Below are 26,802 nucleotides of genomic sequence, written 5' to 3'. Positions count from 1 at the left end.
CTAAGGTTCAATGTAAAAGAAGCCAAAAACATTAAAGACTTCAAAAATAAATGGATATTAGCTACTGTGAGGAGGGAAAATGATAAAATTGTAAACATTATCTTTAAGTTTTACCCGACTCAAGCATATAATATTCGACAAAGAGTGAGTCAACCAACAAAAAGTACGCACGGAGACTTATTGAATTTGTCATATGAATAAGATGATAAAGCGAAAAGAAGAGTAAAATGTAACAACAACCAAGAAAAGACGTACACGCAAAGAATTATTGAATTTGTCAAATGAATAGACGATATACCGAAAAGAAAAGTAAAAACAACAACAACCAAGAAAAGACGTACACACAGAGACTTATTGAATTTGTCATATGAATAAACGATAAAGCGACAAGAAAAATAAAAAATAACAACAACCAAGAAAAGATGTACGCACGGAAACTTATTCAACCTGTCATATAAATAAATGATGAATAAGTAGCAAAACGGTAAACAACCGAAAACTATAAAAAGCTCAAAAAAAGAAAAGAAGACAGTTTTGGGAGGACAGTTTCTGAAGAGAGTTTTTAAGAGTTTTTGAAGAGGTTTTAAAATGGCAAAATAAGAGTTAAGAAGAGTAAGAGATTTAAAAGAGAATTTTATGAGAAAAGAGATTTAAAAGAAGATTTTATGAGAAAAGAGTTTTAAAGAGATTTAAAAGAAGATTTTATGAGAAAAGAGTTTTAAGAGATTTAAAAGAGGAATTTATGAAAAAAGGATTTTTAAAGATTTAAAGAGAATTTTATGAGAAGTATTTACGAAGATTTTAAAGAGAAACTTACGAGAAGAATTGGTAAGAAAAGATATTTGAGTAACTTTAAATAAGCGTTATTATCTGTATTGATTTATTGATATTTGCATGAGTTAATTTTAAGAGAATATATATTGATGAGAATATTTGAGAATATTTATTAAGAAAAATAAGTAAGAGAAGAAGAACCAGTAGTAAGTACTTTTGTTTGCATTTCGATTATTAATATTATTGTTGTTATTACTATATGCGTAAAATATTGTTATTGAAAAATTTGATGCTTTACCGCGCACCTTAGCATATCCGCGCCATTACACTTACGTCACACAAATATAAGAGTGCTTACCATTACACATTAATAGAACAATTGTTGAGTTTTATATTATTGAATATACTGAGGACGGCGAATTTAAGTTAAGCCTTTTTTGATTAGACCTTGCCCATTCCTAACCAAACTATTCCCAAACCTAGCCCTTTCCTAACCAAGTACTCCCCAGACCACTAACCTCGTTCCCAACCTCCATATACCTAATCCAAAAATAACACCAAACCCAAACTTCCCATTCCCCTTCGCCTTTACTGCAAAGAAGAAAAGATAATGATAATATAACAATAATAATAAAAATAATTAAATCCACCGCCCTCACACTACCAAGAAAGTCCAGCCGAAGACTGTGCAAAAGCTGATGTCAAGTGTAAAACGCAAAGTGCGTGCGTTCTCACGTACAAAACTTCACAAACTTTCTTAAGTGAAATTTAATAATATTAATAAATGTACTTTCAAAATATATATAACATTCAATATCGAAATACAATAGTTAAATAAATATCCTTTATAAAGTCCGTACAGATTTTTTCTGGTACATGTCTTATATTCAAAGTAGTTAAAATTGTTTTTTGAATTTTTCGAATTTTATAAGTACTCAATGTTAATGAGAAACTTTTACTTTTCTTGAAGGTCAAGAGGAGTCAATTTAAGGTTCCTAAAAAGATCATATTTTTTTAGTAGCAAGCATTGAGCTTTCATGCAAAAAACGATTATTTTATGAAAAAACAAACTTTTTTTTTCAATTATCATGGTGAAAAAAGTAATAATGGCTTCCAATCACTTCTACTCTAAACAAAATTTAAAAGCATGGTCGTGAAACCATTGCAAATAGAGTGCTACCTATTGGTCTGATCAATGAAGAGGCTGATGAAACAACAAAGTTACGAATGTTTCACTCAAGAAAATTTTCATGGTTAAAAGGCAGTCTGATCTCTTTTATAGGATTACGGACATCAGTGTCCCAGTCAATTTTGAAGTTTCATACAAAAATAAACTGCTAAAAATGTGAAAACGTAAATCTTTGTCTACAACAGTACTTTTGATCTTAAAGAAACCAATAATTAAAAAAGTAAGAATTAAAACAAGTATAATACTTGTTTTAATTCTTACTTTTTTAATTATATATACTTACTTTTTTAATTATATATATAATTATATATAAAAATAAATACTATTTACCTAATAATATCGTACGTCAAATATTAATATGAAATGGTAATTTATAATCAAGCGCGTTGCATTATTTTTATTCCACTATCAAATTTATTTCTTTTTAAAATCACTCATGCGTGCATACTATTATTCTATTCAAGTGCACCTCTATATTCTCTAACTTATTTTTTAAAGCAAAAAAGTAAAATTATTTATGAGCGCTTACTTGTAACTTTACCCTAATTTAATGAAAATTCAATCAAATTAGAAATGTTTAATGGAGTTTAATAACAAAGACTTTAATGCTGATGAATCAAGCCAGTATGGAGGGTGTGAGAAAAGCGATAAAATAGCATTTACTCTCATCAACTAAACGGTTTTTGTCTTGTTGAAGAATGTGAAGATTTATTATCTAAACAAAACAAAAAAAAAATATAACTCTTATTAAAACAAGCTACACTAGAGTAAAAAAAAAAATAATCAAAGATAAGTGTTAGAGTTTTTCATCAGCCATTACATTATGAGTGGCTGTGGGAAAATAGTTCTGAAGTTTTATGACCAGCATGATCATATAGGGTGTTTCAAATTGTGCAGTTTTTTTTAAGAATTAACAAAACATATAGTTTTCATTCATTTTCAGAAACTTTTTATTAATAATTGAATATCTGTTATAACATTTAAATACAAAATATAATATCTGCCAAATGGCCTCCTCTTGCAGCTCCACAGACGTCCACTCTTGTCAAAACTTTAAATGACATTTTAACATAATTGAGACTCTATCTCACCAATGACACGAATAATTTCATCCTTAAGCTCCGGAATCGACTGGAATTTTGTACCTGGCTAATCATGTAACCAAAAAAAAAATAATCCAACGGTGATAACTCACACGATTTTGGTGGCCAATTAATATCACCATTTCTGCTGATAACACGTCCAGGAAATTCGGTATGCAACAACGTGATTGCTTCATTAGCAAAATGAGGTGTAGCGCCACTTGTTCATAACAATACAAAAAATGCTGTAAGGCTGTTGAAACCAGATGTTCTCTAGATCAATATTCATTAATTCAGGCCATAAAAATTCGGATATCATTTAACAATATAAATCACCATTTATTGTTAGAGATTCACCGGTAGCATTTCCAACGAAGTAAGGTCCAATTACATCACCTGACCATAATGCATACCAAGCGTGAGGCTTTCTTCGTGAGCGTGAGGCTTTCTTCGAGAGGCTTTCTTCGAGAGGCTTTCTTCGTAAGGCTTTCTTCGAGAGGCTTTCTTCGAGAGGCTTTCTTCGAGAGGCTTTCTTCGTAAGGCTTTCTTCGAGAGGCTTTCTTCGAGAGGCTTTCTTCGTGAGGCTTTCTTCAAGCGTGAGTCGAAAGTAAAATATTTTATTAAAGAAAAATTAAATATAAAACACGACATTCAAATAGAAAGAGCCCACAGAACTGGAAAAAAAAAATAAATCTGGACATAAAAAGCGACGAACAATAGTTGTAAAGTTCCTAAACTATAAAGACAAAGAAAAAATATTACAGCATTATAAACGACTAAAGCTTTGGAATAAACGTATATATCTCAACGACGACTACAGCGAAAGAACGATTGAAAAAAGAAAAATACTCTTTGCAAAAGCTAAAGAATTAAGATCCTCAGGTAAGTATGCAAAAGTTGTCTATAATAAACTTATAACGCGCGATTAATAATTACGATAACAAAAAGAAATTCTTTAAAATGTGCTCAAAAAATAATTACAAAAATGAATGACTTTCAATCGCTAACCTATAATTTTTATGAAAAATACATTATGTCAGATGAAAACGCAGACTCAGATGTAAATTTTTTTAGTGATATGTACACGGACAGTTTATATCATTACCCTAGCACCATTAAAGAATTTCTTTTTAAAAATGTAAATGATACAAACAGTGAAAGAATCAGAATCCTTCACATAAATATAAGGAGTTTAAGCAAAAATAATGAAAACTTTCGACATTTTCTAGAAGAAACTGAAAAGATTTTTAATATTATATGTGTTACGGAAACTTGGTGCCCTTCTATCGAACTTGAAAATAATTCTAATTTTCATCTCAAGAATTTTGAATTAGTCTCATTAGAAAGACAAACAAATAAACGCGGTGGAGGAGTTCTTATATACGTTAAAGAAAACTTTGCGTATAAAGTTAGAAGCGATTTGAGCGTTTCTGACAAAGATAAAGAGATCGTAACCATTGAATTAATTATTAACAAAGGAAAAAACATACTTATAAGCAGCTGCTATAGGCCACCTGACGGCGCATGCGAAAATTTTAGCTTTTATTTGCAACGTAATATAGTTCGCGCTGGTAACAACGAAAGAAAAAAAAACTTTATAATTGAGGATTTTAATATGGACTGTCTTATTTATAACAAAGACAAAAAAGTGAGAAGTTTCTATGATGAAATTTTTTTAGCTGGCGCAATTCCCTTAATCAATCATCCAACTAGAGTAACAAAAAATTCTACTACTCTCATTGATAATATCTTTACTACAGACATCTTTAATAACTCCATCCAAAAAGGTATCGTAAAAACTGATATATCGGACCACTTCCCTATTTTCCTAACCCTTAACACAACGTTATCAAATAAAATTAAACAAAATAGAACTGTAAAAAAACGAATTTACAACGACAAAAAAATTAATGATTTTAAACATCAACTATCATTACTTCATTGGGGGCACATCAACTTTAATGAAGATGCAAGTACTGTTTATAATGAATTCTTTGAAACATTCTACTCTGTATATGACGCGAACTTTCCAGTATGTAAAAAAGTTATAAGTCATAAAACCTTCAATAGTCCTTGGATTACAAAAGGCTTAAAAAAATCTTCGAAAAAAAAGCAGAAGTTGTATATTAAATATTTAAAAACTAAATCTTCTGCAAATGAAAAAATATATAAAAATTATAAAAATTTATTTGAAAAAATTCGCAAAAATCTAAAAAAAAATTATTATACTAATTTGATCGATAAGTTTAAAAACAACTCAACGCGCACCTGGCAGATAATAAAAGATATAACAGGAAAATCAAAAAATCACTTAAGTTCTTTACCACAAACTATAAAATTTGAAGATGTAAATATATGTGAACCGAGCAAAATTGCAAACATATTTAATAAATTTTTTACTGAAATTGGAACCAATCTCTCTAAAAAAATTCCTATGACCAAAAATTCGTTTGAAGACTACTTGTGTCCTATAAATAAATCTCATTATAACAATGAGTATTCTTCTGAATTATCCCACGACGAGCTCGATATAGCCTTTAAGTCTTTAAAAAGAAATAAAGCTATTGGTGCTGATGAAGTAAGTGGTAATATAGTTGCAGAATGCTATGAAAATCTGAAAGATATTCTTTATAAAGTGTTTAATGCATCTATAAAACAAGGAGTTTTCCCGGATCAATTGAAAATTGTGTAAGTCATACCAATTTACAAACAAGGCGATAAAACAAATATCAACAACTATCGCCCGATTTCGGTTCTTTCAACTTTTTCAAAATTATTGGAAAGAATAATATATAATAGAATATTTAAATATTTTGACCAAAATAATATACTATACTCCAAACAGTTTGGCTTTAAAAAAAATGTTTCAACTGAGCACGCAATTATTCAATTTGTTAGGGAAATCTCAGAATCTTTCGAAAAAAAACAATATACCCTAGGAGTCTTTATTGATCTTTCGAAGGCTTTCGATACCGTTGACCATAAAATATTGCTTAAAAAGCTCGAATACTATGGAATCAAAAACAACATGCTAAAATGGTTTCATAGTTACTTTTCAAATAGAAAGCAATTTCTTACCTATAATGATGGCCTTCAAAGTGACTATACTGAAATAACCTGCGGTGTTCCACAAGGCTCTATTCTTGGTCCTCTTATGTTTTTAATTTATATTAATGATTTTAGCAAAGCAGCTAATCTTCGGAGTATTATATTTGCTGATGATACAAATTTGTTCTTATCAAACAGTAATATTAATGAGCTGTTTTCTGATATGAACAAAGAACTTAAATGCGTATCTGAGTGGTTTAAATGTAACAAATTGACCTTAAACCTTGATAAAACAAACTACATTCTATTTCACCCTATTTCTAAAAAACGTTTTTTACCAACAACCATGCCAAAAATTCTTATTGATGAACTAGAAATAAAAAAGGAAACTTTTACTAGTTTTCTTGGCATTTATCTTGATGAGAATGTTACATGGAAACCACATATTGACTACATTTGTACAAAGGTTTCTAAAAATATAGGAGTCCTCTATAAGTCAAGAAATTATTTAAACAAAACCATTTTAATCCAACTCTATTACTCATTTATACATAGTTATATTAACTATGCAAATATTGCTTGGGGAAGTACAAGTAAAAGTAAGTTGCGTACTCTTTACCATCGTCAGAAACACGCATTACGCTTAGTTTGTTTTGAAAATCGATTTACGCATTCAAAGTTCTTATTCAAAAATATAAAAGTACTTAACATTTATGAAGTGAATGTATATAAAATATTATGCTTTATGTTTCAATGTAAAATCAATCCGTCCTTACACGTTTTTAAAGATTTTATTACCTTAAAAACAAAAAATAAGTATACACTACGAAATGATAACTCTTTGAACCCTTTTGTCGAACAAAATTCAATCAGTTCTGTATAGCTTATCGTGCACCCAATCTCTGGAACAAAATTGTTTTACCTAATTTTGATTTATCAATTACCTTCCCAGTCTTTAAAAAGAAATTAAAAAAATTCATTCTCTTTAATGACAATATGTTGAAATACTTTTAAAATTAAGAAATTTGTATAAACACGCTCTTTTGTTTTTTGTATTTTGTCATTTTTATTTGTCTATATCTATCTATATATTCTATTATAACTTTTTATGGTTCTGGCGACAAGATCATTAGATCTTCTATCAGATACCATGTTTTTATTTAAATTAGTCTATATATCACGGATTTTATTGCATCACGAAAGCATATATCTCGGATTTTGATGTATTACGAGAACATATGTCATGGATTTTGTTGTATTACGAGAGCATATATCACGGACTTTATTATATTACGACTAATTAAATGTAAAACTGAAAAAAAAAAAAAAAAAAAAAAAAAAAAAGCAGTGACTCGTTTAGAAAGCAAAGGTTTCTCATGAATAATTCGTGGATTTTCCTTACCCCAGATTCGGTAAATTTGTTTACTAATATTGCCACCAAGTTTAAAATGTATCTCATCGGAAAACATGATTTTGTGAGAAAAATCAGCTGGTTGTGCAGTGATGAAGTTGACAAGTGAACGATGTTTTAAATAACAAAGTGCCTTTAGTTTCTGTGTTATTTGAATGTTATATGCCAAAGCTAAATTCTTGTGTAAAATACACCATGTTGTTGATATTCTGAGTACAACTCGTTGCGAACGTCGTCTAATTGACTCTTCAGGCTCTTTAGCAATACTTTCATGAACCAATTTTTTCTTGTGAATGCTACGGCTGCATTTTTCAGTTTTTTGATTTTCTACCGAACCGGTCTCTTGATATTTTTTAATAATTCAACAAATAGTACTTTGAGACGGACGACTATGCAAACCATAAAATTCACGTCATTTTTTAAAAACATTTTTTAACAGAACGCTGGTTTTCATAAAATAATTAAACAGTTTGAACGCGTTGTTGTAATGTGTAAGAAGCCATTTTTGTAAATGTAATACGTCACACTTCTTAAATGTAAAGATACCCAAACGAATTCAATGCACCATCTTTAATTTATTTATTTTTAAAAAAAACCGCTCAGTTTGAAACACCATTTATATTGGGAAGATCTCCATCAACAAAACCATCAACTTTTGGAATACCAACTTATGGGGGTAATTGAGACTTTTAAGGCTCTCGTTTTTCATCAACTCATCCTGAAATCCTTCAAATGACTACCAAATAATACGATTATCCTTTCTGATACAAAGAATACTCACCACCATCAGGAAGCATTTGTAATCCAGATGTAATCGATCTTCAATCAATTAAGGTTTTCTGCTAAAATTCCTATCATGTCGTCTCTTGAAGATTGGGGGAGGGGGAATCTTTTTTGGATTCTCCCTCAATTGTATCTAGCATGAAGTGCCGCTCCAGTTCTAAGTATTTTGTTTTCAGTAGACTATATTTGTATGTCCCCTGTAACACCACCACCAATCATAATGGGAACATATAAGTTATAATTCTTGGGAGTGAAATGTTGCTCTAAACAATAGTATCCTTTTGGAGACCAGTTAACAGGTAAAAGTAATAAATAGTAAAAAGTAATAGTAATAAAAAGTAATCAAACTACAAACAAAGGTACTTAAAAAGATTATTTTGTGTTGTACAATCAAATACTTTGATGAATTCCAAGTATACATTGCAAATTAAGATTTAAGATTCTTTTGGTTTTTTTTAAAATTTTTTTAGAACTTTAACACAGCTACGTTATGTTGTGCTAGCTAAATGCACACAATTGCTAACATTAATAATTATAGCGTATCTCTTTTTCCGTGGCCTCTACTGCCCCCGTATCCGCCTCCATATCCACCTCCGTAGCCTCTGCCATACCTTCCTCCTCCGCTTCTTGGATCACTCATTTTATTCATGTTTAACTCTTCAATTTCCTGAATCAAAGGTAAATGACTTATTCAAAACCCATTTCTAATTATGGCTTCATATTCAGTAAGAATCGCAGACGCTAAGAATGTTAGCAATTGGACTTTGCCAAACAAATTTGTTGTAAAACAATAATAGTCTTGTCGTTGATTTGTAACTTATAATATGACTTTTTAAAAAAAAGATATTGTGGTGAATCTATATGAGAATTATCTTGAGTTATCAACAAACATTTCCATCTTTAGGATTATTAAAAGAGTAAACAGTATCTGGATAATTTGGTCTCTCTCATTTATCACTTTGATATTTTTGAATGCCTTTCTACCACCTCATTTAGTCACGGTTTTTTTTTTTTCTTTTACAAAAGTTATAATGGACGTAGCAGCTAAAAATAGCAGTAAGAACATTAAACCTGCCAAAAGCACCGAGCAATCCTAAGAATTTTAATTTGAACGCTTGATTTGAGTTGATTTTCTAGAATTTCTAAAACAGCATTTTGTTTTTCTGCAACAAAGATAAGCATATGCAATGCAACATTTTCTAAAATGCTTACAACTTTAAGTAAATATTGATTTTTCTTAAACCACTGTGGAAGCGGAACTTAAGATTCTTCGTAATACTATTTTACATGCAAATATAAATACTCTTGTAAAATTCAATACTGGGAGCGTTATCAAAAAAGGATAAATTAAGACTACAATAACATAAAACATAATAGTCAAATTTTTAGAAAATAAAACCAAGAGGTGTGAAAATACATGAGTTGTTCATATACCATGCTTCAGAGATTTCGGATCAAAGTGAAGTCAATTTTTTAAGAATTCACTTTTGCATTTGATAATTTACTTTTGTATCCACTGCAATAATATATCACTGCACACTTAGTATCATACATAAAATAAAAATAAAAAACTAATTTTTCTAACTTTCCCCATAAAAACCAAAAAACCCGGTCGTGTTATACAGGTATCTGTGTACAGCTCAATATCAATCTCTTTTCCTTCCATAAATAAAACTTCTTCCGAAATCTTCAAGGGATTTCAAATCTTGCATTCCTGATTTGTGACAAGATTTCATGCGGATTTGGATGGTTGTTTACCTCCCCAACTTTGAGCGCATCTAAATTTTCTTTACCAAAATTTTACCTAAATTTTCTTTACTCTTGAAAGAGCAACAAAGAACATTTCTATGAAAATGATTCTTTGTTCCACAGTTTGGAGATTTTGCTTCTATCTCATCAAGTAGAACTTAGAAAAAATTTTCTAATAACAGAATAAATGTTTGTTTGTACAAAAGAGCTTAGCTTAGTATGAAGATAAGAGATTTGCCACATGATAGTCAGCTAAAAAATCTCACCATGTTTTTGTATGAATCCAAGCAGGTCAAATCATAGCGAAAAGTACAAACTTGCTCTTAGACGCGATGACATTTCCAAATTCTCAGGTGTTGTCTCTCATTTCTTCAAGGACTTCCCTTAATCAAATGATAGATTTAATTATAATTGAAGTTGAATCTAGTCTATGCAGTCTATTCTTACACACACTCGAGAGTTTAAAGAAAATAAAACAAACTTAATTGAAAATGCTGCAATTTACGGGTTTCTCACAAAAACAATTCCTTCCCTCCCTTCCCCCTCTCCTTCATTTTCCCTTCCCTATATTATGATAAAAACATGAATAAGTTATGCAAAATTTTGATAGGCTTGATCATTTAGCGCAAATGAAACAATATCATCAGTAAAAACGATGGAAAATTGAAATAATGAGTTAAAATTAAATAATAGTTATTTTTATTTTATTCTGAAAGTTTGCACTTCAGTAACCCTTTAATAAGAGATTCCCTTTGAATAAGAGAAAAACCCTTTAATAAGAGATTCCGTGCTTTTTTGATTGCCTTTTAAATGCCATTGTAGTCTTCGTTTGAAGAATTTGGTTGAGAAAATCTGCAGCTCCGAAAATTTGTTTTTGATTGTCTTTGCACAACGCTCAGTTTACCATATAATCGGCACAGATCAGAGATTCCATAGCCCCAGTAGACTTGTGACCTTTTATCAGTTGGTAAATCATACACAGCAATCCTTTGAATTTTGGCATGAAGGAAAGGTATTTTATATTGAAAAACATATTCCAGAACTGCAGCTGTTTCGACCAATGTAAGTGGGTACCCAAAATAAACTTATTAAATTCAAAAGTTTTGTTACAAATTTTGAGGCTGCAGACATAGAAATTATTGCTTCTATTTGTCTACATGGCCGTATAAGCTGCGACACTATCACAGCCCTTGTCATTCTTTTGCCAGCTCCTCCGAAATGTATTCTTTTACCTGGCTGCACAGCAACGAAAGAATTTGGCTGAAAAAATGATATTAATAACCAAATTTTCAATTAATGATCAACTTAAGTGTGTTAAGAGATAAGTTGACGCAAATCAAAAATGGAAAGACAATATTGAAAAAATCTGAAAAGGCGGATGTCAAGACTTTTTGATTTTTATGGAATTACTAAACACGCAAACTTTCACTTATGGGCAACTACATTTATAACTAAAACTGAATATTTCATACCAACATTAATTTTCTGCCGAATTTGTTACGAATTAAAAAATTTACACGACTCTATTAGAAAAACCACTGATTATTAGATTGGTACAACTAGGTTTGTGTTTACTTTACACGGCATCATTTATAGATTTGTTGATTTATGATAAATCAGTTACGTATTTGCTGCTACGAAAACATGCGGTTGCCTGAAAAATGAATAAAAATGAAATAACTGATGATTTTTTTAAAAAGAAATGCCATTTAAATTGGATAGAAATTTAAAAAATACTTTCAATTTTATTTTTTCTTTTATTAAAGATTAGATTGTGTAATCTGGATCCTAATATAATTAGTCAAGTACCTCTAAATTAGCTTTATGGCTACAATCCTTAGTTACCAAAGTAACAGCAGTCGAATGGTTTTGCGTTAAAGACTAATGTTAAAATAAATGCTCACTTGTTATGAACAAAAAATTTTAAACATGCTAATTTTTTCATTCAAAACATTTTTCTATTAAATTACTGTTTGTTACGGTAGCTGATAACCTTTGAGTATTTTTAGCTTTATATATATATATATATATATATATATATATATATATATATGTATGTATGTATGTATGTATGTATGTATGTATGTATGTATGTATGTATGTATGTATGTATGTATGTATGTATGTATGTATGTATGTATGTATGTATGTATGTATGTATGTATGTATGTATGTATGTATGTATGTATGTATGTATGTATGTATGTATGTATGTATGTATGTATGTATGTATGTATGTATGTATGTATGTATGTATGTATGTATGTATGTATGTATGTATTATGTAAAGCAAAGAGGCCCTTTTTTGCATGTTCTAAAATTGAGAACCAAAAGATATGGTTATATGAATTGTTTTGAATTTGCTAATAAGACACTTTTTTTTTTGCATAATGTTTTGCTCAAAACCAAAACTTTAGCAAGTTTTTTGTTTTCCTTCAAATCACCTACATTTTATGTTATTGTTTAGTCAATAGAATATTGAAACACAAGTTTTAATATGCTTATTTGAAGCTAGTTAATATATTAGGATTAATAGCAGTTTGCGTGCTACATAGAATTGTCATAATAACAAGGGTTAACTGTACATACTTAATCTCTATTAGTGAATTTATAAAAATAGTAGTAGATAAAACAATTGGTAATAAAATAAAAGTACAAGCAGTAATGCCAAATTCATCATCAAAGTGGATTTTTTATGTGATAAGCACAAGAATTATTTAGAAAAGAAAAAAAACAAAAAAATAAAATATTAGCTACGTGGTGCTTTTACAAATTTGTTGTTATAAACTGCCATTTGAACATTTGCATGATATTATAGTTATTTTTTCAGTGTTCTTAGACTTTTTTTTCCTACCTATGCATGTTTGCTTTTGGCTTTCTAATGCAAATTATCCAGCCATCTAAATATAATAGCTGCATCCTAATACATATATATGTAATAATACTTTTTGATTTTTTAAGAAAGCACAATTTTCATTATTATCAGAAATATGGTTTTGTAATATTCAACATAAATACAAATCATACTTTAATCTAACGGCTAGAATCTTCTTTACATAAATGTAACTTTTAGGTTTACACTCCCATATAGAATATTATGACATCTTTGAGGAACACTCAAAGCTCTCTTTCAAATAGGACTTCCAGCAGACAAATTTCACTACAGTCTTCTAGATCAAACATATTTGGAGCAAGTGTGAGCAAGCGCAATGTTGCATTTGATTCAAATGTAGAAAAGGCTGTTCCTAAGAAGTCTAATGTAAAGGTATCATGCAATTATAATTGATAATCTTATTTTCATATAAATACCAAATTAAGATATCAATCTGTCATTTAATTATTTTCATTAATAGTATTTTTAAATTGATTACAAGTGGAACAGTTGTTTATCTTTTTAGATTTATGATGAATTTGGTGTAGATGTGACACCAAGAAGTTTACTCGCATCATGTTCAACTGGATCAAATGAGTGAGTTTTTTTATATTTTAAGATTTGAAACAATTAAATGTTGTGACATTATTTTCTATAAATGTCAAGCTTTGGTTAAAAATTTAGTAAAAGACATCAATATTTGAATTCAACATAAATCTTTAAAATAACTTTTAGAAAATACTAAATAATAGCAAAATGGTGCTGAAAAAACATAACAACTGAATATTAGCAAAAGTATACTTAAAAACATAATAATAACTTTATGGTCCCCAAAAGTGAAAAATGCTATTTTAGTACTTAAAAATATATAGAATTGTCTCAAAGCATTACAAAAATGTGTTGCAGTATTATAAATTTGGCAAAAAGAACTTATTCTAGTAGGTATTACAGTTAATATAAAAGATTTACAAAGGTAATTAGAAACAGATGCTGAATAACATTGTCTAAAATTCTACATATACAATTAAGGTATACAAAGTGAAATTTGTAACTTTAAATATTTTTAGCATCTAATGATAATGTAATAAATTTTATTTCAGAAATACTTAAATCACCTACTTCTTTAAATCAATGAAATATCAAGATAAAATATTAAAGCATGCGTAAACTTGCCCACAAATCTTACTAAACAATGAAAATATAGTCTTTTGGAAAGCTGCAATAAAACATTATTTTTTTAATGTACAAATACCTTCATTTTTTAGTCTTTTACTCTTCTGGGATAATTGGTCTTGTGCAAATAACAGGTGATAACATTTAATTTGGCCTGTGTTTGAAGAGTCATAACTCACTTCAAAAATAAGATTGGATTTAAATGAAGACAGATTTAAATTTTTGATCTATTTTTATTATTTGAAATTAGTTTTTTTTAAATACCCAATTTCTATGGACAAAATCAATTTTAAAGAAAATTGGCTCAACTAAGCTCTGATGAACTTTGTGTAGATTTTTCCAATAAAAATTGAATGCGTTTTTTTAATTGATCTAAATTTTCAGCTTGCCAATTGTTCTTGTATACCAGTCCTTTAAGAATACTCCAAAAATTCCCTATTGGACAACATTCTGGCAAGTTTGCTGGGTTTTCTTCATTTTCAACAAAATCAACCTTTTTCTCTCAAAAATAATCAACCACAGTTTTAGCATAGTGAACAGACATCAAGTTAGGCCAAATATATATCATTAGAATGGTGCTCTTCGATTAATCGAATTAGTCTTTTTTTGATACAACGTTTTAAATAAATTTTTTAGTTGATAGCAAGATAATGTTAAACAAAAAGGCTTTGACATTCCATTTTTTGAAAAACATATCCAGATGAGCACCTTATCAAATTTATCAACAGGTTTGTATTTTATGTTTGTAAAGGTATGACAACTTTACAAGCGTAAATATTATATTGCTTGTGTAAAATATGTTGTTACCATTAATGCTAGTATGAGCTAAAATAAATGAAGAGTCATCATCTAATATGAAAGCTCAGTTTCAAAATCTTTTATACAGTCTTTATTTTCTTTCTTGAATAGATCTCAGTTTTTGTTGTCAGCGTTTTACTAATGTAAGCTTGGCTGCAATTAAACTTTTGGGCTGCTTGTCTTTGAGAAATTCCATCCTTGTGGTCAAACATTTTCTTTAAGCGTTTGACATTGTTTTTGGTTATTATTTTTGATTTATGACCACCTCCTGTTGCTTTTTGACAGCTAGCTCCACTTTCTATACATCTTATTATAGTTGATTTTAGTATAAATTCTGCCATAAAATAATTTTTTTTTAATGAATAAAATTTTATAGATAAATTATGCATTTTCTTAAAGAGGAGAAAATTTGCAATATTTTCAATCTATTTACAATTTTTCAAATTGATTGTGGTGTCAAGAAATTAGTCTAAAACTACAGGCTAAATTAAACGTTATCACTTGTTAGGCTTTAACTTTTAGATAGCATTTTAACAATTCAAAGTATAGAACATATGTACTTCATAGTAGTATAGTAAATAGCTTTTCTGACTTTCTTAAATTCTGATCTTAGTTTTGAGTTTCTTTTCCTATGTTTTAACAAAATTTTCCCTTTCTTTTTAAATTTATTGTCATTAAATTTATTGTCACTAGAAATTTGAAAAAATTTATTGTCAATATATCTGTAGCTTTTGATGTCTTCATTATTATATGCCTCTTACACCTAAAAAATCTACAAGCTGAATAAACAATTAATTATTACTAAAAAATTAAATTCTTTTAATAAACCAATGGAATAAAACATAATAATTTGCACATTAGTAATGATATACAAAACACTAAGTTTAACAATTGTATTTTTACAGAAAACCATAAGCAAATTGTAGGCGATTACTGCAGATGAATAAGTATAAACAACTAAGGTTCCCTATATATATGTGTTCCCTATATATAATTTCCCTGATTCCATAATCTTGGTATAAAAATTATTCTGCTGAATACTACTAAATGATGAAGTCAAAAACTAGTATAACACGAGGTTTTAAAAAAAAAGAAAAACATTTTATCAATTCTTCAAGATCTTAAACAACGCCAAAAAAAGTAGTAGATTTTTATCATGATGACAAGTTTACAAGGCAACTGTCAAGAAAAAAAAGACTGCATAAGTAATCAACATAAACCATCAACTTTCTAAAAACTGTAGAATGATAAAAGTAATAAAATTCAACTTTGAGTTAGTCAAACAGGTTTTTTAAGAAACAATAAGCTAAAGTTATTTGAATTGATTTTATACCTAGAAGGAAGAACAGCAAAACCAACTTCAATGACTCATTTTCTGTTATGGCTGTAAGTATGTAAGTGTTAAAGATGCCAGATAAATATAGTTACTATACATATTAATATCAATAAATAAAGTTTATATTACTATATTTTATATAATTGTTGCTTACTCTGAATATTTTTTTTATATGTCAATCATTAATTGATAAAAAAAAACTTTGTTTCTTAATAGATTTTCTGTTTTATCTAATTTTTTGTTTTATTATATTTAAAAAAACTTCTGCATCATAAGGAAACTATTTTTTGTTTGCACCCAAAAGAGATATTTTCAAATATATTTGTATTCCTCCATTTTTATAATTTTTGTTTTATGTACTTTTTTTATTAAGTGAGTTTTGTAACTTAAAAATTAACATTATTTAGTCAGGGGAAATGTTCAATCAGTCTATCTTTTGTGCCAGTACTGTGCAATCAAGTTTTGCTGCAGGATTCTCAAAGTGAGTAAGCTTTTTTACATTTTCTAAGAACTCTCAAAGGTTTTTTCTAAGAACTCTCAATGGTTTTTTCTAAGAACTCTCAATAGTTTTTTCGTCATAATAAAATTATACTTTTGAGCATTTTTTTGATTTTTTTTTTAAACTTTTTTGCACTCTTTTTAAAGGTATATCACATCTTACTCCTAAGGTAAAAAAAATATCTCCAATTATAGTAGGTATATTTTTGCACCCTACTATTAAGAAAAATAAAGTGATAAAATAAGTAATATTAAAACTTCTAAAAATGCATAAGCCTAAACATTTAAAGATATTTAATTAAAGCATAGTTTTTTTAAAACACAAAAATAATTTTTAAAAAATTTGAATACTTTTAAGCAAAAAAATTTCAACAGTTCTTTTAAAAAAGATTTTATTAGTGATTTATTAAATCTTTTTTAACTAGATCTATACTGAGCTCAATAATTGGAGGTGGCTCTCATATTTCATTGGATTCAGTGGCAGATGATATAAACTATGCAAATCTTTCAAACTTCAATGTTTTGCAAGGTAGAGAAACTTATAAACAAGTGCTAATACTAATCATGAAAATAATAAAAATAATATTAGTAATAATAGTATTGATAATTCATTTATTACATCATTTTTACTCAAAATTAGTTGCGGATCTTTTGAAAACACTTGTTATTTTTTTAGATTTTCATATTAAACATATTGATGATGCAGATGAAGAAAAAGAAATATTAAGCGAAGCTGATATTAAAAAGATGGTACACAATTGTTTAATTTGGATCATTTTCTTAAGCATTTATAAAACATATGTCCTAAACATTTGTTTTATTATGCTTTACATATTTAGTAGGGTAACCTTTTCAGGTATCAATCACATTAGAAGAGACTGATACCATTTGGCATTTAGATATACAAGGTGTCACAGTACCTATTGAAGATTCATTGCATGTCAAAAAGCGGAATGAAATTTATGATCAAGTCAGTAGCAGTTACAAAATAGTATTTTTATTATTATTTTTTCTTTCTCTAAGTACTATTTTGAGTACTAAGGTATATATGCATTATTTGTTTTTTCAAAGTGAATTCGATTGATAAAGATGGAGGTTACTTCTTTGTTTGATATCCTTTTCAGTTATGCAAAACTCGAGTTGGTAATGATATGTATGTTGACCGTGGTATGCAAACATTTAATGATGCATACAAAACTAAAGATACACAAACATTTCCTATTCTTTTTAAGGTTTATTTTGGCTTTATAAATTATATCACTATAAATACTATACTGACTGTATTTCTGATTTATTTCAATTTTTTATATTTATTTTTTATGTTAAATTCTTACTTAAATAAAAACAAAACATCTATCCAATAAAGAATATCAAATATATTTTTGCGTAGGAACAATCTTGCCAAGTCACAGGATGGGAAATTTATGATGTATATAAAGAGTTGGCTGCTCCATTAACAGAAGGTAAAAAATATTAACTTAAAATAATTAGTCACTTTTATTGAATAAGATCAATCACTGCTCTTTCTTTACTCGGCTTACAGAAAATTTAGACAATTGGTTATTAAAAACATAATTCTTATTTTACCTCTATTGTTTTTCCAAATTTACAGTTTATTTCTTTTTTTTTACATTTTGCTTTCAATACTTCAGTTAGTAAATATACTATTTAGATAATGATGATGATGATATTCTTGGACATTCATTCAAAATGCATAATGTTACAGAAGCTCAAAATGTTGTTGGTTCAGTATCAACTGCTTTACATTCATCTACACAATCAATAAAAACACAGTCAATCCTTAGTGGTAATTGAAGACTTTTTTTTTAATGAAAAATGTTTCTTTAGTAATAAATTAAAAAGTGCAAATGATTCATTTCTTCAGCTGTTTATTCTTTTGAATTGAACAAATAATTCAAATTGAATAAATTTATAATTAAAAAATTTTATATATTTTTGATTAAATAATTCAATTGCTTAATAAAGCAAACCTAGGTCTTGAAATAACAATTGCTCACCAAACAAATACCTCCCATATAAAAATAGTATCACAACATCAATAATAAAGTATTATGATATCATCTGAAGTTGATAAGATAGTATTTTGATATCTTCAGATAATATCTTATTGTAATTAAAATCATATGTAAACATTAAATGGTATTTGATTGATAATCAGATGTTATTTTGAGCCCTGTAATCAAAGCAAAAACCAGTATAAACTGTTTTATTATTTACAGAAGTGTTTGCATAAAGAAAGGTAAAAGAAGAAAGTAGCATGACACAACATTTCTTGTTAAATTTCTTGTTTCTCTTTTTTTTTTTAGAAAGCACTACAACATTTGGATCAGAGAGTATGATGTCGCTTATTGCTAGGCAAGAGAGTTTTGTATCTGAAAAAAATGCGTTAAGCTTAAAACAGACTAATGATGAAATGCTAAAATTAATAAAAGTAGGTGGAAGAATATTTGGTTTGAGTTAATTTTACTTAATGAACAATTAAACCTGTTAAATCATAACAGTTACACAATGATTGTCTTAACAAACAATTCTAAATAATATCTTAATTTAACCCATGAAGAGTTACTTGAATAAACTTTATTGACAAACAATTTAGTTGTATTTTTTTTTACTTGAAAGTATAGGACATTTTTTCAGTCATAATGAAATATTTTTCTAATTTTCCTTTCCCTCTAAAACATGAATTTTAAATTTGTTTGACAAACAAATCTTATTAATTAATAAATTTTATGACAAATTGCTATGCACAAAAAATGCATTAAAGTATGTGATCATTAAATTTGGTTTGATGAAAATTTAAAAAGATAAAATAATTAAACTTATCCAAAAATTTATTTATTTTAATCTAAGGAACTTGAAGGTTATAAAAAATTCTTTTCATTATTTCGAATAAATTAGCAAACATTTAAGTTAATCAACTACATCAACTTCTGCACAGTGTCTTTGGCAATTTTTTCTCCTACTAATGTCCACTCTTTAATCAAATCCTTAGCTGCACTTATTGTTTTGTCACTCTTATAAAAATATCCTTTTCTAATTCCCAAAAATTCTCAATGGGATGGAACTGTGGGCAGTTTGGTACATTTAAGCTTTTAGGTATGAATTTAATGTCTCTCAAATTTTTCCACTCTACAGTCTTCTTAGAATAATGACAAGAAGCAAGATCACACCAAAACCAACAGGGAACATTGTGACTTTGATAAAATGGCAAAAGTCTAGGTTGCAAGTGTTCCTTGATGTAAACATCTGAGTTTAAAGTTGATGATGTGATGATAGCTTGAGATCTCAAATCAAAGCTGCATATCGCTTGCCACAAGAGAAGCTTCTTACCAAATTTATCTAGTATTTATACTTAACTTGTTGCTGACATGTTCACCAATAATTGAAATGTAAAATTTTGGAACTGGGAGCTGTGTGAAGTCATACTTGATGTATGTTTTGTCATCCATAATTATGTAGTAATTCAATTTTATAAGCACTCTATCATTAAGTTTTTGAGCTCGAGACTAAGTAGTCAGTGATTGCTTATCTGATCGGTTTGCATTATTAATGGCTCAATAAGACTTGAAATTGTAAAATTTCTTAACTTTCCTGATGAAATACTTTGAAACTTTATACCTTTTGGCTTGTTCTCTATTCGAATAGCCAGGATTTTGCGTGAATGATTGTTGAATACTAATTGCTGCTTGCTTATCCTTAAAGCCACTCTTTCTTCCAGATCATTTTGCTCATTTGATAGATAGAGAGCTCTTGTATTGTTTTATGGCTATGTAAACAGTTGTTTTGCTAGATTCAGATGTTTTAGCAATTGAAAGTAACGGTGTAGAAGGAATTTGTAGATAGTTGTGCAGATTTTTTTTTCTTTTTTCTAATGGTTTCCATGACATTTTAACTAAGAGAAATATTTTGACTCGTTTGTTGATGTTTTTAATTAATACTATCATTACTTAATGTAATTACACACAAAAAAAAAAAATTTTAAATATGTTAATGACAAGCTTTAAAATGAAATTCGTTGTTCCAAATTTAACGATCATATGCTTTATTGTCCTCTATGCTTACAAACTTCAAATTATATAACACTATTGATAAACAAATTGAGATTAATTATTTAAATAGAACAGAAAATAAATTTGCAATACCATTTTATTCAAATAACTGAATATTTATGCATAGTCGTTAAACATAATTTTTTTAAAGTATAATTAACTTTATTATTAATAAAAATTACATTGTATAGTAATTGATTCTAACTTTAAAAAAAAGGAATTTTTTTCCAATATTATAATGCATTAATTAAAAATCAAATATCATTATTATTATACTATATATTTAGTGTTATCTAAACATTCAAAAATTGTCAATTTTATTTTAGAATGGCACAATAAAAGAAAGTTTGTTTTTTATGGAGAGGGTGATTCTTCAAAACCTGTTTCAAGATAAGCAGGCAGCATACAGAGGGCTTCAGGTAGATTTCAAATGTAAGAGTTTTCAATGTTTTTAACTTTAGTGATTTTTAAATGTTTGGAAATCATGATTTTTAGTTTGGCTTTATGTTAATGTTATCATGTGCAGGCTTGAGTAAATTTTTTTTTTATTTTGTATTTTTTTTATTCATATTTTGATTTATTTTTTGAGGCATTTTCACTTTTAGGCAGGCTTATTTATAAATATGCATTTTATTTAAACAAAATTAATTATATGTGTTTTTTTTTAAGTCGCTCAGCCTACTGCTGAAGAATATTCTGAAGTTAATCAAACCTCAAATGCTGTACCAAATCTAATGCAATTATGGTCCTATGAATGCTCAATGACCAAAGGAATGTCAGTCAATTGTATGGTTTGGAATAAAAGCAATAAAGTAAATATTTTTATTTGCTGTTGCTTTTTTAGCAGAAGGAAAATATTCATTGTCAGAAATAAAAAAAAGTCTCAAAGAGTGATGAGGACAATTCATACAGTTTTTGGCTTAAGGGCATTAGCTTGGTCTTGACCTTGGTTTTTAAAGCATTGTAATTTTAATTTTGAATATGCGTATTTATATTGATACTACCATGGAAATTTACATTTTCCATCTTTTTTTTGAATAGTTTAAAATTTTAAAAAATTGTTGTAAAAAGTCTTATGGAAGTTTTATCAAATTATAAGTTTTTTTGAATTAATTTTTGCAGGAAACTGCTAACAGCTGTAACCCAATTTATAGAAAAATCTAAAATTAGGGCTTTTTGTGAACAAATGCAGTATATCCTGTGTGTCATTTTACATAATGTAAACAATTGAAATGCCTATAGATCTACATATTCAAAACACAGCAAACACTGCATTTTACAAATTTAATATTCTGTTCAGTTGAGCCAACAAGTCTTTAGCCATGTGAATGGTGGCCTTGGCATAGAGTTTTAGCCCCAAGGTCTTAAGAGTGTTGGCCTTGAGCCTAAGTCCTTGGTTATGGCCTTAAGTAAAGTAACCTGTGAGTACTAGTCCTGACTCCATTATTATTTATTAGATTTTTCCAGGTGCTCTATTGCCACCTAACTCATTGCCATTTAGCAATAGAAGTCATATGGACCCATACTTACTCCTCTCCCCCTCTTTTTGTTTTTAAAACATAGAAACTTTCCACTTAAAGAAACAATTCACAGAAAAAAGATCATGTTTTGCTAATTTTTTATTATTCTTAGTGATTAAAGAATCCTACACATGCACTCAACTATTGCAGCTATGTGCCCTTCTGCATACACATAAAACAAATACTTTTATGAGTAAAATGATTAATATATAATATGGTTTCTATCTTTCCTTTCCGTTTTTTTATAATTTTTCTTGGAGGCAACTTTAGTAGAAGTAGCAAAATCAAATAAATAATTTTAAAAACAATAGTTTTCTAGTTAACTTGTAAACTTTTATAGTAAAATGATATCAAGTTTTTCTATTAGGATTTACTAGCTGTTGGATATGGTTCAGAAGATTTTCATAAAGGAAAAATTTGTATATGGTCTGTTAAAAATCCAGAGGTATGAAACATATTTTCTTTCAAAACTAAACATGTGAAGGACATTTAGGTTTATAGTCTTTAAGAATATAAGCTACTTTTAACTATTGTATGATAAAAAAGGTTTCAATATGAAGCAAAGTACTTGTAGTTAAAATGCTCAAAATATTTTGAAGTGTTTTTGGCTTACCTCTTCTTTACTTTTGCTAAAAAAATTTGGTTTATAAAAGTTATTTGATTAAAATTCTATCATTCAACAAATATATGAGGATCATTAATTTCTTGTCTTTAGTTTCCAGAACGAGTATACACTTTAAACAGTGCTGCAACATCAATAGACTTTTCTACTTCAAGTCCAAACTTTCTTGCTGTATTACCTTTTTTTAAAGAATTTTTTTTAAATTTTCTCTTCTTAAGTCTTATTTGTTTAAGTTTGAATTATTGCCATTTTTCTATATTGCTTTTTTATATATCTTTTTATAGGTTGGGTTGTATAATGGTGGAATAGCTGTCTATAATATAAGAAGTAGTGATGATAGTGTGGTTGTAGATAGCATGTAAATTTAAAATTTTTTTTTCATTACTTTGTTAAATTAGAAATTATTAATAATCATAACAGTTATTATTAAGGCTTCGCCAATATTGATATTTTTAGCTTGTTACTAGATTGCTTATTAAACTTTCTCATAAAGTAATAGTGCTAAAATATATTTTTCATTTTAAGAGATCAAAATTATTTTAATCAGGTATTTCACTAGCACGGTTTGTTTATAAAATACTTATGTCTGTTTGCATTTAAAATGTGTTGTTTTCAATGACATAAATTCCCAACTTTTAATCATTTTAAAAATTTTTTTCAAAAAAACTTCTTTTGTTTAGGGATAGTGATGGTAAGCATGGTGCACCTGTTTGGCAACTGAAGTGGATTGAAAGAGATAGAGGAACCAGTGAAGAGAAAGGAGAAGTTCTAGTATCAGCATCTGCAGATGGTCGTGTTTCACAATGGTCTATTAGAAAAGGATTAGAATACCTAGGTGAATTGCTTTCAGTCACCTTTTAGAAATATTGTGTCACTTGGTCTAGTATGGTGTAAAGTTCACAATACTTAAACCAACACATTAGATTTTCAGCCTCATAAATGACTTAAATTTCTGTGGTTCACTTTTAAGAATGTGTTTACACTACAAGAACAGCTCAATTATGCTCAGGATTATTTGTAACATTAGTTAATATTATTTTTAGGTAAATTACATTTACTTAAAGAATATATAATTAACAAGAATATAATAAACAAGAAAACTCTTTTTAGCATAAAAATTTTGCTTTTTGATGCATACAGCATACTTGTGAATAACTAATCCAAATAAAGTCTTATTAAATAGATCATTTATTTAGATTTGATGAGGTTGAAGCGAGCCAGTTCATTAGAGCAAAATTCAAAGAAAAAAAATGAAAAAAAAAATGATGCACTCATATCCAGACTGGCTGCAGGAATGTGTTTTGATTTCCACCCTTCTGAAGGAAGCATGTAAAGTTTGAATTTTAAAATTAAAGAATTTTAATTTTTGTCTGTTTTGTCTATGTGCATTTCATGTCTAATAATGATGACTATTATTTTGCCTTCCTATTTCTTACATAACCTGCCATTTTTGAAAAAACTGATAGGTGAGTTCTTTTCTACAAGAAATAGAAACAAAACTTGTAATTGCTTTATGATTTCTCCTAAAATATTTCTTATTTTAGCTACTTAGTTGGAACAGAAGAAGGTCTTATCCATCGATGTTCTTGTTCATATAATGAACAGTTTCTCGAAACATACTCTGATCACAAGGTTATTTTTTTAACCTTTTTAAGTTATTAATAATTTTTATTTGATGAATTCAATATCAATACATCCAATCTTCCTTAGTACTGATGTTAAGGAATAACCTGATTTTATTGTTGTTAAGATGTAGCTTTAAAAAAAAATGTGTTTTTATTCTAAAGTCAACTTTTTCCTTTTAGTTGGGCTTTAAAAAACCATGTTTTAAAAATTTTTAACACATCCTTTAAACTTAATAAACTTTCTTGCAGAGAAGATTTATTATGTTCATTAATTATGTCAGCAAAAAACGCAATCATACAATCGATGTTTTGACTGTATTCTTTATTTAATTGTATTTATCTCCCAAAAACTTTTGCTTGTAAAGAAATGTATTAGTGTTTTAGTTAAAATGTTGTTTAATTCCAAATTCATTCTTAGCACTTTTGCTTTACAAATGAATTGCTTTTATAATGCTGCGTTTTAAGCTGTTTGCTAAAATTAAATTGACATATGAAAATGAATTGTCAAACGAATCTCACATGGTTTATTCGATAAGGGTCCTGAGCATTGTACTGAATGGTTTATCACCGAGAAAACGGGAATGACTAATACGATATAAATGATTAGGAACCTTTTAAAAGATTGCTTAATGATTAAATTTCTTATATGTCATATCAAAATTGGGTCTTTTTTGTTATTCCTTTAACACATGGCAATTTCTTCACTTCAATATGTTATATACTTTAAAAATACTTATACAAAATCAATGCAAGCTTCTTTCTGATATTCTACTTTTGTATTTTGTAATCTTTTGTTTATCAATATAAAGATGTTCATAATTTTTTAATGATTTTTCCCAGGGTCCTTTATACTGCTTATTATGGTCTCCCTTTGATCGAGATGTTTTTATGAGTTGCAGTGCTGATTGGACAATTCGCTTATGGACTTTAGAAAAAACAGAATCCATTCTTACTCTGCAAGCATCTACTGTATGTTTGTATATCATATAAGTTGAATTTATACGAATGACGTTTTTCTTCTTTAGATTTTAAACATAAAAAATTATTTTTAAAAGCAGCATTTATGATACATTCATTTTGATTATTAGAAAGCTATTGTTGACGTGGATTGGTCACCAACAACGCATTCTTTACTGTGCGCAATAAATGACCACCATATCGAGCTGTGGAATCTCTCCAATAGCACGTAAATTATTTTTTAAAGATGGGCGGATGTTTGATAGATGATGCATCGAAGGTTTGCTATATGATGCATCGAAGGTTTGCTATATGGGAATGGGTTTTTAACTATACATCAGTTAACTACTGAGAAATCGGGATAGCAAGGGGCCATGTGATCTGGTCTTGGGTTTTTTCAAAATTTAAAAACTGATTTTTAATGAAAACTAAGTTTTCATCAAATTTTCAGAGGGACCATTTGTCCTGGTCCCGGATTTTAAGGTCCTTAATAGAAAAACTGGTTTTCTGATTTTTGAACTTCTTATTAGTCATAGGATAAAAGTCATAGTCTTTTTTTTTTTTCTACTGACGTGCATATTTTACATATTCAGACATGAAAGGGTTTAAACTCATTTTTTGTACAATTAATAAATTACAAATTACGTTTATGTATTGCTCTTTATGTTTTATAATTGTTTATACTTGTTTTATGATTGTTAAACTTTAGATTGGATCCCATCTTAACAGTCATACCTGAAACAAGCGGAAGGCTAACTTCGATCAAGTTCGCCTTGAATTCGGAAGTATTTATATAGAGATATAAGTTTTTAATGTTCTCTGAAAACTATTCTTTTTCTTCTGTAATCTAATTATTACTTTTTAAGGCATTATTAGTGGGGGACTCAGAAGGTCGAGTCACAGTATACCTCATGCAAAATATTCCGTCATCTCCTACGGTACGAGTAATAATGCACAATTTCGTTGTATTTTTTTTTTAGCTTAGTGGAAACTTTGTTTTATAGCTTCTTTACGGTTTTAAGTTTCTTAATATAAATTGTAAGTCTTTTTTTTTTTTTAAAAAATTTATTAAAAGAATACCATTACATAATTATATAATTTTCTTCCAGGATATCCGTCTAAAGAACCTTTTAAATAATATTCAGAAAAACGATGGAAAAGAGGAAAACGATGAATATAATAGAGAATGTTAACTATCTATAAAGAAGACAGTTTTTTGTTGCGTTATAAATTTTCTATATGCACTAAGTTTTTATAAAATATTTCATTAATAATATTACATGCCTTTTATTAAA

General features: G+C 28.2%; 2 protein-coding genes across 5 annotated transcripts; both read left to right on the top strand.

Moving 5' to 3' along the window:
• Positions 1–512: 512 nt before the first annotated feature.
• LOC145194831 (dynein axonemal intermediate chain 4-like) lies at positions 513–26,802 on the top strand. 4 transcript variants are annotated; one of them, XM_090070117.1, is made up of 25 exons: positions 513–828; positions 13,110–13,301; positions 13,435–13,505; positions 16,217–16,265; positions 16,623–16,696; positions 17,139–17,242; positions 17,390–17,463; positions 17,570–17,683; positions 17,838–17,945; positions 18,104–18,176; positions 18,386–18,520; positions 19,041–19,165; positions 21,110–21,215; positions 21,453–21,595; positions 22,671–22,748; positions 23,019–23,096; positions 23,210–23,283; positions 23,606–23,760; positions 24,122–24,254; positions 24,470–24,557; positions 25,391–25,519; positions 25,639–25,736; positions 26,217–26,292; positions 26,374–26,445; positions 26,617–26,802. In XM_090070117.1, the coding sequence occupies exons 2-25, from the start codon at positions 13,134–13,136 to the stop codon at positions 26,698–26,700; spliced, it is 2,409 nt and encodes an 802-aa protein (XP_089926243.1). In that variant the 5' UTR covers positions 513–828; positions 13,110–13,133; the 3' UTR covers positions 26,701–26,802. The 4 variants fall into 4 exon arrangements, with proteins under 4 accessions (XP_089926243.1, XP_089926244.1, XP_089926246.1 ...); XM_090070118.1 differs by having other exon boundaries at positions 16,217–16,273; XM_090070120.1 differs by lacking the exons at positions 513–828; positions 13,110–13,301; positions 13,435–13,505; ... (2 more) ...; positions 17,139–17,242; positions 17,390–17,463 and having other exon boundaries at positions 17,571–17,683; positions 17,785–17,880.
• LOC149880059 (uncharacterized) lies at positions 3,650–5,860 on the top strand. Its single transcript, XM_090070121.1, has one exon. The coding sequence runs from the start codon at positions 4,031–4,033 to the stop codon at positions 5,735–5,737; it is 1,707 nt and encodes a 568-aa protein (XP_089926247.1). The 5' UTR covers positions 3,650–4,030; the 3' UTR covers positions 5,738–5,860.

This window comes from Hydra viridissima, unplaced genomic scaffold (assembly GCF_058129835.1).
Source record: "Hydra viridissima isolate aposymbiotic clone 2 unplaced genomic scaffold, HvirCarnegie_v1 scaffold_13, whole genome shotgun sequence".
Taxonomy (NCBI): Eukaryota; Metazoa; Cnidaria; class Hydrozoa; order Anthoathecata; family Hydridae; genus Hydra; species Hydra viridissima.
This window is presented reverse-complemented; position numbering and strand designations above follow the sequence as displayed.

What these genes read in the sequence shown, in the direction of transcription:
- LOC145194831 (XM_090070117.1), top strand. Translation starts at nt 13,134, where the DNA reads ATGACATCTTTGAGGAACACTCAAAGCTCTCTTTCAAATAGGACTTCC. An exon ending in CTAAGAAGTCTAATGTAAAG is followed by an intron (nt 13,302 to 13,434) that starts GTATCATGCAAT and finishes TTATCTTTTTAG; the next exon opens with ATTTATGATGAATTTGGTGT. An exon ending in AAGCTGATATTAAAAAGATG is followed by an intron (nt 17,464 to 17,569) that starts GTACACAATTGT and finishes TAACCTTTTCAG; the next exon opens with GTATCAATCACATTAGAAGA.
- LOC149880059 (XM_090070121.1), top strand. Translation starts at nt 4,031, where the DNA reads ATGAATGACTTTCAATCGCTAACCTATAATTTTTATGAAAAATACATT.